The 16,669-nt window shown below is 37.0% G+C and overlaps 1 protein-coding gene across 2 annotated transcripts in view; it reads right to left on the minus strand.

The window, feature by feature from the left end:
• EPC2 (enhancer of polycomb homolog 2) overlaps window positions 1-16,669 on the minus strand; it is a 127,960-nt gene that overhangs the window by 67,071 nt on the left and 44,220 nt on the right. For both annotated transcript variants that reach the window (XM_027561240.1, XM_027561247.1), the window contains exon 2: window positions 7,170-7,329. In XM_027561240.1, coding sequence (XP_027417041.1) covers window positions 7,170-7,329 — 160 coding nt within the window. The remainder of the gene's footprint in view (window positions 1-7,169; window positions 7,330-16,669) is intronic.

The following is a 16,669-nucleotide window of genomic DNA, read 5'->3' on the forward strand; positions in this document are numbered from 1 at the left end:
TTTAGTTTTGTGAGAAACCTCCATATGGTTCTCCACAATGGCTGCACCAAGGTACATCCCCACTAACAATGTGCAAAGATTCCTTTTTCTCAATATCCTCAGCAATGTTTTTTTTTTTAAATTTTAAATGACAAGCATTCTGACATGTGCAAGGTGATGTCCCATTGTGGTTTTGATTCGCATTTCCCTGATGATTAGTTGAGCTTCTTTTCACATGCCTGTTGGGTCATCTGCACGTCCTCCTTGGAAAAATGTCTATTCAGTCCTACCCATTTTTAAATCAGGTTGTTTTTTTGATGTTGAGTTACACGAGCTGTTTATATATGTTGGATATTAATTCCTTATCAGTCTTATCATTTGCAAACATTTTCTCCCATTCAGTAGGTTGTCTTTTCATTTTGACAATGGTTTCCTTTGCTGTGTAAAAGCTTTTACATTCAATTAGGTCCCATTTGTTTTTGTTTCTTTTAGGAGATACATCCAAGAAAATATGGTTGCAATTCATGTCAAAGAGTGTTCTATGTTTTCCTCTAGGAGTTTTATACTATCCAGTCTTACATTTAATCCATTCTTAGTTTTGTTTATGGTGTTAGAGAATGTTACAATTTCTTTCTTTTACAAGTAGCTGTCCAATTTTCCAAGCACCACTTACTGAAGAGACTGTTTTTTCTCCATTCGTTCCTTCTTTGTTGCAAATTAATTGACCATAAGCAAGTGGGTTTATTTCTGGGCTCTCTATCTTGCTCGCCATTGATCTACAGCTGTTTTGGGCCAGTATCACACTGTTTTGATTACTCTAGCTTTGCAGTATAGTCTGAAGCCAGGGAGCATGATTCCTATAATCTTCTGAAGACTGATTTGGCTATTTGGGGTTTTTTGTATTTCCACACAAATTTTAAAAGTATTTGTTCTAGTTCTGTGAAAAATGTCTCTGGTATTTTTCATAAGCAGACATAAGAAAAGGCACACAAGCCCAAGGCACATGCTCCTTATCCTCTAGACTTCTCTTTCACCTCTCTATCCCAGACTGTCAAATGATTATACTGCTTTCCCAAATATCTGTCATTACTCATTATTTAATATTTTCTAAGTTTTAGGGCTCTTCACCCTTTCCTGGGTTCGTACTCACCCAGATACTATTCTACCATTTCAGAACTAGTGCCCATACTCACATCTTTATCCAAAGATAAGAGGCTCAGCACAAGTATAGGCTTCCTCAGAGAAGATAGGAAGATCCTTAAAGACAGCTAGTCTGAATGTAGGTTGCCCTCATGGCCTGACCTTGCTCACTGCCCCCAGTATCTTTCTAACCACGTCAACCTGGAATCTAGCTTCACCTGGAACGTTTTTTCCACAAATCGGATATAATCCACTTCTGTACTTCCGGCATGGCTTTTCTGGTATTTAATTGTGTGATATCATTTCTGTTCAACCTGATTTCTTAACAGATATCCAGTTTTAAAAAAAGGAATTTTTAAATAAGAAATGATATTCCTAGAATGTATCTTTTTCACCAAAAAGTTTTATTGTAAAAACCAAACAATGTTCTTCATTTGGGATATTTTTCAACTCTTTCCAATCAAAACATATTTGTCCTATGAAGGCAAACAGTCAGTTATCATCATTTTTGTTTAATGAGGAGAACAGCAATAAACATTTCAAGGATAATGAGATTGACACTGGATGTTAGATCAGCATCTGTCTCACTCTTGCTGAAAACGTAGTAGAATAAACAATCCACGTGATACTAAACAAGTGTAATTTTTCTTCTTTTTTAAGTCAAGACTTGACAATGATCGGCTTCACTGAACTGAGGAGTCAGTTTCAAGAGTACGAACGTGTACAGTAGTGTACACACACAGACAGGTACCTTCCCAGGACTTCAGATGTGGGCTGCAGACACAAAGAGCAGAATTCAATTTCCTTTGAGTGGGTTCATCTCCCTGCCTGACAGATAACAAAGGGTGCTATCTCACCAATCCTTTCTCCTGGACTCTTTCAGCTAACAGGTGACGTTCTTTCTACTTACCTGTGTTTGTGGGAGCAATGCACTGAGAAGGCTAAGTAAACCTTCATTTGAAAACATGCAAAGGAGTCCTGATTCAAAGAAACATTGAATTGAGTTCAAAACAGGACATATTCAGAATACTTATGAAACAGTATCTCAAGTTCCTTCATATTCTAAAATTCTGAGATACTGTAAAATATTACATTAAATGAAAGGGATAATGGGAAGTCAAAATAAAGAATTTACTGCAATGTAAACAAAGTCATTTCCTTAAGACGAAAAATTTGGATTTTGAATTTAATAAGCTTTTAAACTCCATAACGAATGAAAGAATTTTAACATTGGGAACTGGACATGGAACAACAGATTGGTTCCAAATAGGAAAAGGAGTACGTCAAGTCTGTATATTGTCACCCTGCTTATTTAACTTATATGCAGAGTACGTCATGAGAAACGCTGGACTGAAAGAAGCACAAGCTGGAATCAAGATTGCCAGGAGAAATATCAATAACCTCAGATATGCAGATGACACCACCCTTATGGCAGAAAGTGAAGAGGAACTCAAAAGCCTCTTGATGAAAGTGAAAGAGAGTGAAAACGTTGGCTTAAAGCTCAACATTCAGAAAACGAAGATCATGGCATTTGGTCCCATCACTTCATGGGAAATAGATGGGGAAACAGTGGAAGCAGTGTCAGACTTTATTTTTTGGGGCTCCAAAATCACTGCAGATGGTGACTGCAGCCATGAAATTAGAAGACGCTTATTCTTTGGAAGAAAAGTTATGACCAACCTAGATAGCATACTGAAAAGCAGAGACATTACTTTGCTAACAAAGGTCCATCTAGTCAAGGCTATGGTTTTTCCAGTGGTCATGTATGCAGGTGAGAGTTGGACTGTGAAGAGAGCTGAGTGCTGAAGAATTGATGCTTTTGAACGGTGGTGTTGGAGAAGACTCTTGAGAGTCCCTTGGACTGCAAGGAGATCCAACCAGTCCATTTTGAAGGAGATCAGCCCTGGGATTTCTTTGGAAGGAATGATGCTAAAGCTGAAACTCCCATACTTTGGCCACCTCATGCGAAGAGTTGACTCATTGGAAAAGACTCTGATGCTGGGAGGGATTGGGGGCAGGAGGAGAAGGGGACAAGAGAGGATGAGATGGCTGGATGGCATCACTGACTCGATGGACACGAGTTTGAGTGAACTCTGGGAGTTGGTGACGGACAGGGAGGCCTGGCGTGCTGCAATTCATGCAGTCGCAAAGAATTGGACACGACTGAGCGACTGAACTGAACTGAAGGTACCCAAAGTAAATCCATTATAACAGTAAGTAAAATGGAGGTAGCATTTTCTACGTATGTCACACAACTGACCAATATGTAGAATTAGCTGAAATGAGGAACAGTTTGAGTATCTTGGGTCATCAAAGACTATATGCCACCAAAATGCTTTAAACCTGGGCAAAATACCACAACGTGTTGTGATTAAGTTCTCCAGAACACTAATACAGGTTACTAAGTAGAACTATTACCAAAAGGAACAGGAAAGAATATCAGGTTTATCTCACATCCACACCACACTGGAGTCATTCCACTCCTAACTCCTAGGCAAACACTTTTTGTTTTAAAATGACATAATGACATTGTTGGTGAGTAACTGAGCTCAATTCTTGACTTGGATTCACATAGCAGGTCTTCTCAATTTTACTGTACATGTCAATAATTGTATTCTTATATTATTAATTCTGTATACAATTTTGACTCCTACAAGATCAATGTCTCAAAAATGTCAAGATGTGTATGCTTTTATCTTCACCATTCATTCATGATTTATTTGGCAAAATATTTAACTTCATACCTAGTCATATGCTAGGTACTACAGTAGGCAGTAAAATTAAGAAGAAAAAAAAAAGTCCCTTCTCTCAATGAGCCTTATAACCTGTGAAGCAACAGAGGGCAAACAATTGCAACTACAGGTGGTTGATGCCACAGTGAGGGTGTACACACGACAAGAGGGCTTGAGGTAAACACTGTTAGGAACTCTGCTTAAAGGGGTTAGGAAAAGGCTCTTAAAGGTGGCCCTGGAGATGAGCCTTGGAGAATAAACTGTACTTTAACAATGGGAAAAGAGAAGTAAAGGGCTATGTAAAGGCCTGGATGAGAAAATAAGGGATGAATCATAGAGCTAAAAGGATCTATTATTGTAGCTGAAAGTGTGAAGAGTTAGAGGAATTGGTGTGGGGGGAGGTTGGGTGTGCAGTATATTGAGATTGTAGTGTGGGACTGTATGGTGAATGAGATGCAGCATCTGTTCCCAAAGAACTTACAGTTTAGAGGAGGAACAGACTGTCAACAGTTCATTTCAATGACAGGCTGATGTCACGGTGGAAGAACACATAGCAGACTGTGACGAGACAGGCACAAAGGAGAGCCTTAAACATCACACAGATGAGTTAAAATTTTATCCTATAGGCAACAGTAAGTCTTGGAAACATTCTAAATGGGTACCAATCACAAAAGTGGCAATGTGGATGACGGATTGGAAGGTACAAAGACTAAAGCAGAGCCACCAAGGAAGCCCAATAGTAGGCAAAAAGGCACGCAAATAATGGAATATACATTTGATGGAAAATTATATATACATTGAAAATGACAACAGAAGACTACATAAAAACCTGAGGAAACTAAAATATAAATAGAAAAGGCAGAAAAAAACTGTGCAGCACAATTTAGTATATAATAGTATATATAAAATATATATGCTAAGACTCAATGAGAAAAAAGGAAGTAGCTAAAATAATCTTCTATTATTTTTATTCCATTTATTACAGCAATAGAATAAAATGAAATGGAGAAAAAACAACACAAGATTAATATTTATTGTATCTATTGGGTCTGACCCAGATGGGTTACATCCAATTTCTGGTTCTTGGTTGCCAAGAATGGGTTTTACAAATGGTCCTACTGTCCAGCTATACTGTTATTAAAATACACAAAAAGGAAGAGTGGGAAAAAATAAAAATAAAAAAAAAAGGAAGAGTGGGGATATGTTGGCTTAAAAAATGCCTAAAATTTCTATTATGAACAGCTATCTCATTCCTGATACAAAGACAAGGAAAATTCAACAAGCTAAGGGATTTCAAAGTCAAAGACACAGAGAAAACAAATCACACAAATAATTTTTGCAACTGTGTTTCTCTTGAATGCTTAGGGGAACAGTCTCTGGAAAATGGTTCTGACACCTAAAGGCTTTTAAGCCATTTAAAAACAACTCAACCAGTCAACAAACATGCCATTTTATTGAGCATTTATAAGCCATGCACTTGACTCTAAAGATACAAAGGGAAAATAAAACATAGTCCCTGCCCTCAAGGGGCTCACAATCTAAAAGGAGAGACAGAATGGTTACAAATAATCACAATAAAGCATGGTGAGTCCTCTGACAGAGGCAAGCTACTGAGATAAAGCAAAGGAGAGGTAGAATGAGATATCAGGGTTAAGCAGCAAAAGGGAGTTCGAAGATCTTAAGCTATAGAAAAGGAAAGAAGACTTGAACAGCACATGCAAGGAAATGTGAAGTGTGAAACAAGGCAAATGTGGATAATTTTATTCCCTACAGGATAAAGTGGGAGGGAAAGAGCAACTGGAAATGAGGTTAAAGGGGGAAGCAGGTAACAAATCACAAATGGCCTTGCATTCAAATCAGAGACTTTGGCTATTATTGCATTCTATTAAATCTATAATGCCAGCAATTACAAGATGCACCATTACTTTATGAACTGCAAGAAAGAAAAAGAAAAAGCTTTATATTTAAATTTATATAATATCCCTACATAAAGCTTTATATCAAAGGGCAAGAACTTCAGCATAAGATAAATACAACAGCCATGCAGAAAGGAACAACATGAAACTATATTTCTCAAATTGCCCTTAGGTGGAAGGAGGGGGGAAGAAAATCTCTTCCTGAGAACTGAATTCCAAGCAGGTCCACAGCCTACTTGTGTGGTCTAAAAACAAACAAGTAAAACTAAAGCTACCAGTGTGGTCCAAAAGCAAACAAATAAAACAAAACAAGCAAAGACTTTAAGGTGGTCTCAGGTTGGTCCCCAGATGCCTGGCAAAAACAAGTAGAAATTCTCTTTAGACAAACCATACTTTAATTGAGAAGTAAAGCAATTTAAGATGCAATCTCATTTCAAATATGACAAATGTATATCTTGAGAACTAATGAAAAATACTAGATTTTACAGTCAGTATTAAATCTGGAGAGGTTTTGAATTACCCTGACAACTTTTTAAAAATAACTATTACCAGGCTGCAAATCAAGAGACTCTCATACAGGTACACGTGAAGCAGAGCCCTCAACACTATTTTAACAAACGACTCAAAGTTTATTTCCCAAATACAACCAGACAAGAAACTAAGACACTAGCATCTGTCTGCAAAATTAGCTGAACACTGCTACTATAAAATAAAGAACACAGTACAATTTTAAGTCCAGGTCATAATCTGATCAGACAGACACTTCAGGAAGACCATTCTGGTGCCAGTGGACTTTGTGGAGAAGATTAGAAGAGGGTATGGATAACAGAACAGTTAGGAGATTAGTGAAACAGTTTTAAGATCAGAGATGGTGATCATTTAAAAAATAACAATGGGGAGAAAAATAAGAGGATCAAAGGAGGAAGAATTAGAATTCCATAAAAATTACAAGAAGGTAGAGGTGTAGGATCTAATTCTAAAAAAATTTCAGATTTGCCCCTAATCAGCATTATAGCCACTAGGCCTTGAAAAACATACCTTATTTGGGTACGGTAATCCATTATACTTTATAGCTGTATAGTAAGTGTATAAAAACAGTATAATATGCAAAAAAATATATAAAAAGGTAATATATTATATGTTCCAGCTGTATAAGTTTAAGTTCTGCAGAAAATCCTATACAACATAACCATCAACTGTTCCAAATGTAACTCACAATCAAAATGATCTTGAAGTTCAGATGTAAGCACAGAAGAATTTTATTCTTTCATGTTTTACATTTCTATAAATCAGTGGGTATGAATTTTAAAATTCAAATTTCTTTGTGTAAAAAGAGAGAAAGGATTTTTCACTGTTTGATACATTTAAATTACAAACAGAAAAAATGAATTAACAAACTTACGCTGAATGTGAATGAACTGTTTTGGCTGTTTAAACTCTCCTTTGTACAAGCGATTGTAATAGTTGACGTTGCTCTCTGCCTCAGGAACTGGAATGACCATGCTCTCTTTTTTTTCTCTAAACACTTGCTGTGCCGAAATAGCTCGCTGTAAGTGATGTTCCTGGAAAATGTAAAGCAGGCAATGTAAGTTGTTTCAATAATGTCAATTCAATACAAAATTCTATTTAAAATTTATTTTATTTAATAATTGCAAAGTACTTTAAGAATCAATTAAAAAACAGTAGTTCCTACACTACAGACCTTCAGAAAACATTGCCATTATTCTCCCTTAATACTTGTATACATACTGGTATCACTTTAAATGACTACAATTTTAATAAGCAGAATTAAGTATTCATAAAGCAGAATTTAACATCTCAATTACAAGAAAACTGATCCCTTGTTTGTTAAATTAATTGAGGTGCTTATCACCAATACCAGATAACACAAATAAAAGCAAATAACAGAAAAAGAATTTATATCAGATTCTAAGTATCTTCTGCGTTTATACACCTCAAACTTCAAAAGTACAAAATTCTCAATAACTCAAAGACAAGAGAAAATTATAATCAACAGACTATATTAGTATCATAGCAAGAAGCATTTTTTAACAAAGATGAAAAAATAGTTCTTATAATATACATCCAGATTCTAGTAACTTCTCATTACCTCACCACTTAACAGATACTTTCTCTCTGACCCACTATGAATAATTTCCAACAAAGCACCTTTACTGTTTGGAATGTAAACTAGGCCATGCAGGATCCCCTTCATATTCAAAGGTTAAAATCACTCAATGACTTACAAGACTTCTCATACTTCTCTCCTCCCAAACTTTATTCTAGCCGCACTGCCTCCTCTCTTTAAGGTTCCTAAATATTTAAATGGATTGCTTCAGAAATTCCTTAAATCTCATCTGGCTACCCTGCATTGCATAAATTAAGATTTATATATCAGAAGCCATCATTTCAACATTTTTCAGAGCACCTGGTAGACACCAGATACTATTCCTGTCACTGAGAATTATGAGTGAATGAGACAGAGACAGACTTCGCCATTAAAGAACCTAGCTAGTGGAAGATAGATTATCTAAGTATGCAATCATGTCTGAGCTTGACAACCATGTCTCTTCACAATTGGTCAAAACACTCATTCTGGGAAAACAGATAAAGATGTCCAGTTCAGTTCAGTTCAGTTGCTCAGTCATGTCCGACTCTTTGTGACCCCATGAATTGCAGCACGCCAGGCCTCTCTGTCCATCACCAACTCCCGGAGTCCACTCAAACTCACGTCCATCGAGTCGGTGATGCCATCTAGCCATCTCATCCTCTGTTGTCCCCTTCTCCGCCTGCCCCCAATCCCTCCCAGCATCAGTCTTTTCCAATGAGTCAACTCTTCACATGAGGTGGTCAAAGTACTGGAGTTTCAGCTTTAGCATCATTCCTTCCAAAGAACACCCAGGACTGACCTCCTTCACGATGGACTGGTTGGATCTCCTTGCAGTCCAAGGGACTCTCAAGAGTCTTCTCCAACACCACACTTCAAAAGCATCAATTCTTCGGCACTCAGCATTCTTCACAGTCCAACTCTCACATGCATACATGACCAATGGAAAAACCATAGCCTTGACTAGATGGACCTTTGTTGGCAAAGTAATGTCTCTACTTTTGAATATGCTATCTAGGTTGGTCATAACTTTCCTTCCAAGGAGTAAGCGTCTTTTAATTTCATGGCTGCAATCACCATCTGTAGTGATTTTGGAGCCCCAAAAAATAAAGTCTGGCACTGCTTCCACTGTTTCCCCATCTATTTCCCATGAAGTGATGGGACCAGATGCCATGATCTTCATTTTCTGAATGTTGAGCTTTAAACCAACGTTTTCACTCTCCTCTTTCACTTTCATCAAGAGGCTTTTGAGTTCCTCTTCACTTTCTGCCATAAGGGTGGTGTCATCTGCATATCTGAGGTTATTGATATTTCTCCCAGCAATCCTGATTCCAGCTTGTGCTTCTTCCAGCCCAGCGTTTCTCATGATGTACTCTGCAGAGAAGTTAAATAAACAGGGTGACAATATACAGACTTGACGTACTCCTTTTCCTATTTGGAACCAGTCTGTTGTTCCATGTCTAGTTCTAACTGTTGCTTTCTGACCTGCATACAGATTTCTCAAGAGGCAGGTCAGGTGGTCTGGTGTTCCCATCTCTTGAACAATTTTCCAGTTTCTTGTGATCCACACAGTTAAAGGCTTTGGCATAGTCAATAATGCAGAAATACATGCTTTTCTGGAACTCTCTTGGTTTTTCGGTGATCCAGCGGATGTTGGCAATTTGATCTCTGGTTCCTCTGCCTTTTCTAAAACCAGCTTGAACATCTGGAAGTTGACGGTTCACATATTGCTGAAGATGTCCAAAGGCAGTAAAATATAAACTAAGAGTTTTAGGATCAATAGCAATTTAGCAAGGCAAAAGAGGAAAAGAAGAAACAATCCAGGCACAGGGAACAGACTATCCAAAATGGACTAGAGCCCAGAGACATTCAGAAAAAGGCAACCAGCTGAACCAAGGGACAGGACAGCTTCTTCACCTTCAGAAAATGTTTTTTTTCATAGGACAGAATCCCAAGCTGAAGCACTAAGTATACTTTTCATACAAATATTACTATCAATTTAGTTATTTGGAGTAAATACTTTCGAGTTGACTAAGAACTTTTGAGGGGATCAAACACACAAACAACATCAAGAAACTAGAAAGCCAGGCCTTGAATGAGGCCAGCAATTTATAGCATTAATTAAGCCTGTATTTTCCTATTGAAGGTGAAAGTTGCTCAGTTGTGTCCAACTGTTTGTGACCCCATAAACTGTAGCCCACCAGGCTCCTCTTGGCTGGGATTCTCCAGGCAAGAAGACTGGAATGGGTAGCCCTTCCCTTCTCCAGAGGATCTTTCCAACCCAGGGATCAAACCTGGGTCTCTCACACTGCAGCAGATTCTTCACCGTCTGAGCCACCTGGGAAGCTCTATTTTCTATTACCTTGATGATATTTCACCTCTCCTGGTTAAAAAAAGTGATACAGTATGCAATGTCACCCTGCACTGATGTAATATTTTATAGTTCTCAAAGTACACCCACAATCACATGCCTATTAGCTCCTTACAATCTTGGGACACAAGGGTAGATATTATTTTCCATTTTTATAAATGGCATTCAAGAAACAAGTGACTTACTCTTAGCAAATAGTAATGATATATAAGAGAGAGAAATTTCAGGATTCTGATTCCAATGTTTCTTGACTATTCCACCCTTACTAGAAAAGTCTAATAAAGATTACAAAACAGGTTCTTATAATGCTAATAAATCTACAGACACAGGTAACAAAAACAGTATGCACTTTTTTTTTTTTTGAAGAGATTCTTTTGATGTATATTTGACTTTGTCCTAAATACATTTTTAGGTATAATCTAATTTTTGAAATACATCTTTAATAGATTAAGATTTAACATTAATTTTACAAATGAAAAATTTAAAAACAGATCATGGATGACTCCCTTCTTAATGCAGCAGACAGATGACAGATGCAGCCAGAAATTTAAGGAGCTAGACCATGACATACTCCCCCATTTACAGACTAAATTTAGTTCTATAAATAAATTTTCAGCTACCATTTCCTTCCCCAGATTATCAGTCTATCTGTAAAAAAAAAAAAAAAAAAAAAAATCAGAAAAAACAATGACAAGGCTTCTTGAGGACTGTGTTTCATATAATAGTTATAATCAGTGGCAAACACACACAAAAGTCTGAAAGTAGGTATCAGAGTTTTGATTTGTCATTGTATTGGCGGGGAAGAGGTTGACAGGAATAATGCTGTTCTTGTTACATGCTGCATTATACATGGGTGATGGTACCTAATTTTTAATAACAACTAAAAACCAAGTACTACTTAATTTCCTTTATGAAAGCATGCCTTTGACCTACCAACTCCACAAATGGAATTCTTCAAAAGGCAACCAACAAATGGGCAACACTGACTAAATGAAAATGCTCACCATGGCACTGTTTCTAACACCAAAAAAAAAAGTCTAAATAGCAATAAATACATAATTAGTATATAAATTGTTATATCCATAAACTAGAACTCTTAGATAATAGTAGAAAACAACATAACACAGACCTCTAGTGACCTTAAAAAAAGCCTGGAAGAATACAGAATAGAACATTCCACAAAATGCTATTCCTTCTGTGTGCCTTTTGCGGTTTCAGAATTTTCTATACATTAATTTTCTATAAATCTATATTACTTTTGTAAACTAAAAAAAAAAAAAAAAAAGATATAAAAAGGTTTAACATCTTAAATGAAGGAACTCTCTACCAAAAACACAAAATCACTTCTCATGGTACTTTGACATTCTGAAATATCCTTTTACACCTATCTATTACATACCTAAACATTTTTTGGGTTTTCCTAGAAAAATTTTGTTATTGTTGAGTCACTAAGTCATTTCCTACTCTTTGAGATCCCATGAATTACAACACACCAGACTCCTCTGTCTCCTACACTGTCTCCCAGGGTTTGCTCAAATTCAGGTCCATTGAGTCAGTGATCCTATCTAACATCTCATCCACTGCTGGCCCCTTCTCCTTTTGCCTTCAATCTTTCCCAGCATCAGGGTCTTTTCCCAATAAGTCAGCTCTTCATATCAGGTGGCCAAAGTATTGAAGCTTCAGCATCAGTCCTTCCAATGAATATTCAGGGCTGATTTCTTTTAGGATCAACTGGTTGGATCTTCTTGCAGTTCAAGGAACTCAAGAGTCTTCTCCAGCACAATATGAAAGCATCAATTATTAAGAAAAGTATAAAGCATATAATTTCTCTACACTTTATACTCTTCTTAGTAACACATGAGATTATATGGTAAGCCATTAAACACAAACTAAAAGATGCTATATAATTAATGATTTCTAGTCATGTGCAAGTACCAAGCACAATTCCACAAGGTACAAGGTAGAAATACTTTTCTTCTGGAGATGAGTAAACTAAGACTCTGTGATTTCTATGACAGAAATTAGCAGGACTGAAATTTGAATCATTGTATGTCTCTTTTCCATCTTGTCAAGCTCATACCCCAATATGCAGGCTAGGTTTCAGAATCCATCAAATTAGACTGCATACAAAGTTAAACATTCATTGATATTTTAAAAATTTGCATCCAAAATTTCCAACTAAATATAGCTGATTGAGTAACTACAATTATCTACTCTACCTCACTGTAATTATAAACTTACTAGTAAAGGACTAAAAAACTTAAGTCACAATGACAAACTGAATTACAGATGAACCATCAGCACAAAACAGAGTGTAGCAAGATTCCTGGAGATCAAAATCAAAAGAGCAAGTTTCAAATACTTACAGAGAAGAAAAAAAAAATTTAAACTGAGCCCATTTCACTTGTCCTGCAGAAAACAAAATTATGGGGAGCTAGAAAGAGCCAGAATGAGACAAGCTATTCTTTGCCTACTCCTCAAAAGCAGATCATTCCACACAGCCTACACTGACAGAAGAGGGCACTACTAAACTAAGAATGTTGTGAACTACCCCAAATACACAAAAAACTAACATGGGAGAAGGACGCAAAAGACTCAGGAAAAAAACGGAAAGAGTTGATTGAACGCAAAAAGAAAGAAAAAGACAATTACCTCAGAAATGAAAACTAAAATTATGAGAAGCCTAGTGTAAAATATACTCAAAGACTTAAGTGTGCTTTATATAGGATGTCAAATAACCAAGTGAATAGGAATAAAGTGAAGAAAGAAGTAAAATGAGTAAGAAAGATGACAGAATATAAAAATAGGCAAAGAAGAAACGACATTCATATAAGTGGAGTCCTTGAAGAAAAAACAAAACAAAAAAGAGAAAATGCAATAGAACTAGTAGTTAAGATAAAATATATGAATCTATTTATCAAAAAAAGCCCAAGAGGGAGCAAGATGGAACACAAAAACTAGCATCACCAGACAGGATCTGATACTGCTTCAGGCAATCAGGAGAAAACACTCAGCTCACAGCTCTTCCTTGGGAAGGAAACAGAAGAGCAGAACGTGGGTCTAAAATTTCAGCTTTTGGGGGAGTTGCCCCAGGGACTATCTTCCTTCTCACTTAACTCAGAAGGCTAACTGAGCCAACATTCTTTGGATGCCTAGGTGCTGTGGAGAACAAAAAAGAACTTAAGAGGCTTGTTTCAACATCAGAAAACTCGCAGTAACACTGACAAACACCAGAGGGAGCAAAACATTACAACAAGCTCCTAATAGAAAATCCAGGGAACCCCTCTAACTAGGAAATTATGTGAAGGTGCCCAGGGAAGATACATCTCCAGAAAAGGTTTGAGGGCCTCCAGACTCCCTACCTGGGTTGATTGCTAAAGCTCTTACCCTGTATGAAGCCAGTTCATAAAGACTAGGAGTTACAGTTCAAACACACAAATTATAACAATAGAAAAAAACAAGGCGGTGTATGAAAACACGAGGCAGGGGGCAACTGGACAATCAAAAAAAAATAAATCTCCAGAAACTGATCCTAAAGAAATAAGAGATTGGTGAATTATCTGACAATAAAAGTTTAAAATAATCATATTAATAAAGTTCAATGCACTAAAAGAACACAGACGAACTAAATCAGGAAAAACAATGTATGAACATATCAAGAAAGAGATGGAAAACATTAAAAACACACACACACACACAGAAAACATTAAAAAAAAAAAAAAAACCCAAATGGAAAATCTGGACCTGAAGGTTACAATAAATGAATTGGGGGGGGGGGGGGGGGAATCAACCTAGTAACAGCAGACTTGATTAAGCAGAAGAATTAATGGACTCAAAGGGAAAGAAATGAATGAATAAAACCTAAGAAACTGATGACACCACCAACATATCAAGACACACATATGGAAGCCCTAAAAGGAGGAAAAAGGAGCAGGAAGTTTATAGGAAGAAACAAATGGTCCCAAACTTACCAAATCCAAAAAGAAGGACATCCAAATTCAAAATGCTCAAAAGAAGACAACTAGGATGAACTAAAAAAAGCCTACACTAAGACATATAACCAAAGGGTCAAAAGTTAAAGACAGACAGAGTCCAAAAGGCAGCAAGAGAAAAAGCAAATCATCAGGTACAAGGGAGCATCCACAAGATGATCAGCAGTTACTCATCAAAAACATTACAGGCCTTGGACTTCCCTAGTGGTAGAGTGGTTAAGAATCTGCCTGCCAATGCAGAGACACAGGTTCCATCCCTGGCCTGGGAAGACTCCCCGTGCTGCGGGGCAGCTAAGTCCCTGGCCACAACTACTGAGCCCACACACACCGCAACTACTGAAGCCCGAATGCGCTTGAGCCTGTGAAGAACTACTGAGACTACTCACCACAACTGCTGAAGCCCGGTGCTCTCTAATAAGAGAAGCCACCATAAAAAGCAGTCTGCACACTGCAACTAGATTGTAGCCCCACTCACCACAACCAGAGAAAGCCTGAGCACAGCAACAAAGATTCAGCGCACCCAAAACTAACGAATTTTTTAAAATTTAGAAGGAGAAACATTACAATCCAGAAAGTAGTGGATGATATATTCAAAGCACTGAAACAAACAAAAAACCTGCTGACCACAATACTATATCTGGAAAAACTGCCCTTCAAAACTCAAAGAAATAAAGACCTAACAAGATAAACAAAGGCTGAAAGAGTTAATCACCAGTGAATCTGTCTTTTATAAGAATTGCTAGAGAGAGTCATTCAAGTTGAAGCAAAAACACTAATTAGTACATAGAACCACTGAAAAACAGAAAATTCTCCAGTAAAGGTAAATATATAGACAAATACAGAATCTTGTAATACTGTAATGGTGATGCATAAGTCACTTTTAATTCTGGTATAGAATTTAAAAGATAAAAAACACAAAAATAATTAAATATAAAACTATGTCAATGGACACACCATATCAAGTACCTTTTACAACCACCATCTTTTCCAATTAAACTAGAAATCAACAGCAAAAGAAAACTTGGAAAATTTTAATATGCAGAAACCAAACAACATATTTTTTGACAATCAATGGGTCAAAGGAAAAAATGACAAAGGAATTTAGAAAATAGACAAATGAAAATACAATATAACAAAAACTTAGGGATGCAGCAAAAGCAGTATTAAGAAAGAAGGTTATAGCAATAAATTCCTGCTGCTGCTGCTAAGTTGCTTCAGTCGTGTCTGACTCTGTGTGACCCCATAGCTGGCAGCCCACCAGGCTCCCCTGTCCCTGGGATTCTCCAGGCAAGAATACTGGAGTGGGTTGCCATTTCCTTCTCCAATGCATGAAAGTGGAAAGTGAAAGTGAAGTCGCTCAGTCCTGTTTGACTCTTAGCGACCCCATGGACTGCAGCCTACCAGGCTCCTCTGCCCGTGGGATTTTCCAGGCAAGAGTACTGGAGTGGGGTGCCATTGCCTTCTCCGAATAAATTCCTACCTACATTAAAAAAGAATAGATCTGGAGTCAACCTAACTTTACACCGCAAGGAACTAGGAACAGAACAAACAAAACCCAAAGTTAGCTTAAGGAAAGAAATAATAAATTAGATTGGAGTAGAAATAAATGAAAATGAGAACAGAGAAATTTTTTAAAAAACACCAACAAAACTAAAAGTTCTTTGAAGAGATCAACAAAATTGACAAACCCTTACTTAGCTACATGATGGAGGAGCAAATGACAACCCACTCTGGTACTCTTGCCTGGAAAATCCCATGGATGGAAAAGCCAGGTAGGCTACAGTTCATGGGGTCGCAAAGAGTCGGATAGGACTAAGCAACTTCATTTTTACTTTAGCTACATGAACTAAGAAAAAATCAAATACCAAAAATCAGAAACTCAGAGAAGATACATTAAAACTGATGCCCCTGAGGGAGGGGAGAGGGTGATCAAGAGACTACTATTAACAACTATATAACAAATTAACTAATCTAGAAGGAACATAAATTTCTAAAAATATACAATCTACAAAAGCTAAATCATGAAAAAATTAAACACATGAACTACAGAAATGATACTGAATCTACTGAATCATTAAACAAACAACTCTAAACAAAGAAAAGCTCATCACCAGATGGCTTCACTACTAGAGAATTCTACTAACATTTAAAGACTTCAATCCTTCTCAAAATCTAAAAATAACTGAAGAGAGGAGAAAACTTTCAAACTCATGAGTCCAGTATTAGCCTGAAACCAAAATCAGACAGATACTACTTGGGGGGTGGGGATGTGCAAATGGGTAAAGGTAGTCAATAGGTACAAAATTCCAGTTATAAGTTTAACAAGTCCTGAGAGTGTAATGTACAGCATAGTGACTACAGTTAATAACACAGTACTACATATATGAAAGCTGCTGGGACAGTACATCTTAAAGTCCTCTTCACAAGGGAAA

Source organism: Bos indicus x Bos taurus, chromosome 2, assembly GCF_003369695.1.
Source record: "Bos indicus x Bos taurus breed Angus x Brahman F1 hybrid chromosome 2, Bos_hybrid_MaternalHap_v2.0, whole genome shotgun sequence".
NCBI lineage: Eukaryota > Metazoa > Chordata > Mammalia > Artiodactyla > Bovidae > Bos > Bos indicus x Bos taurus.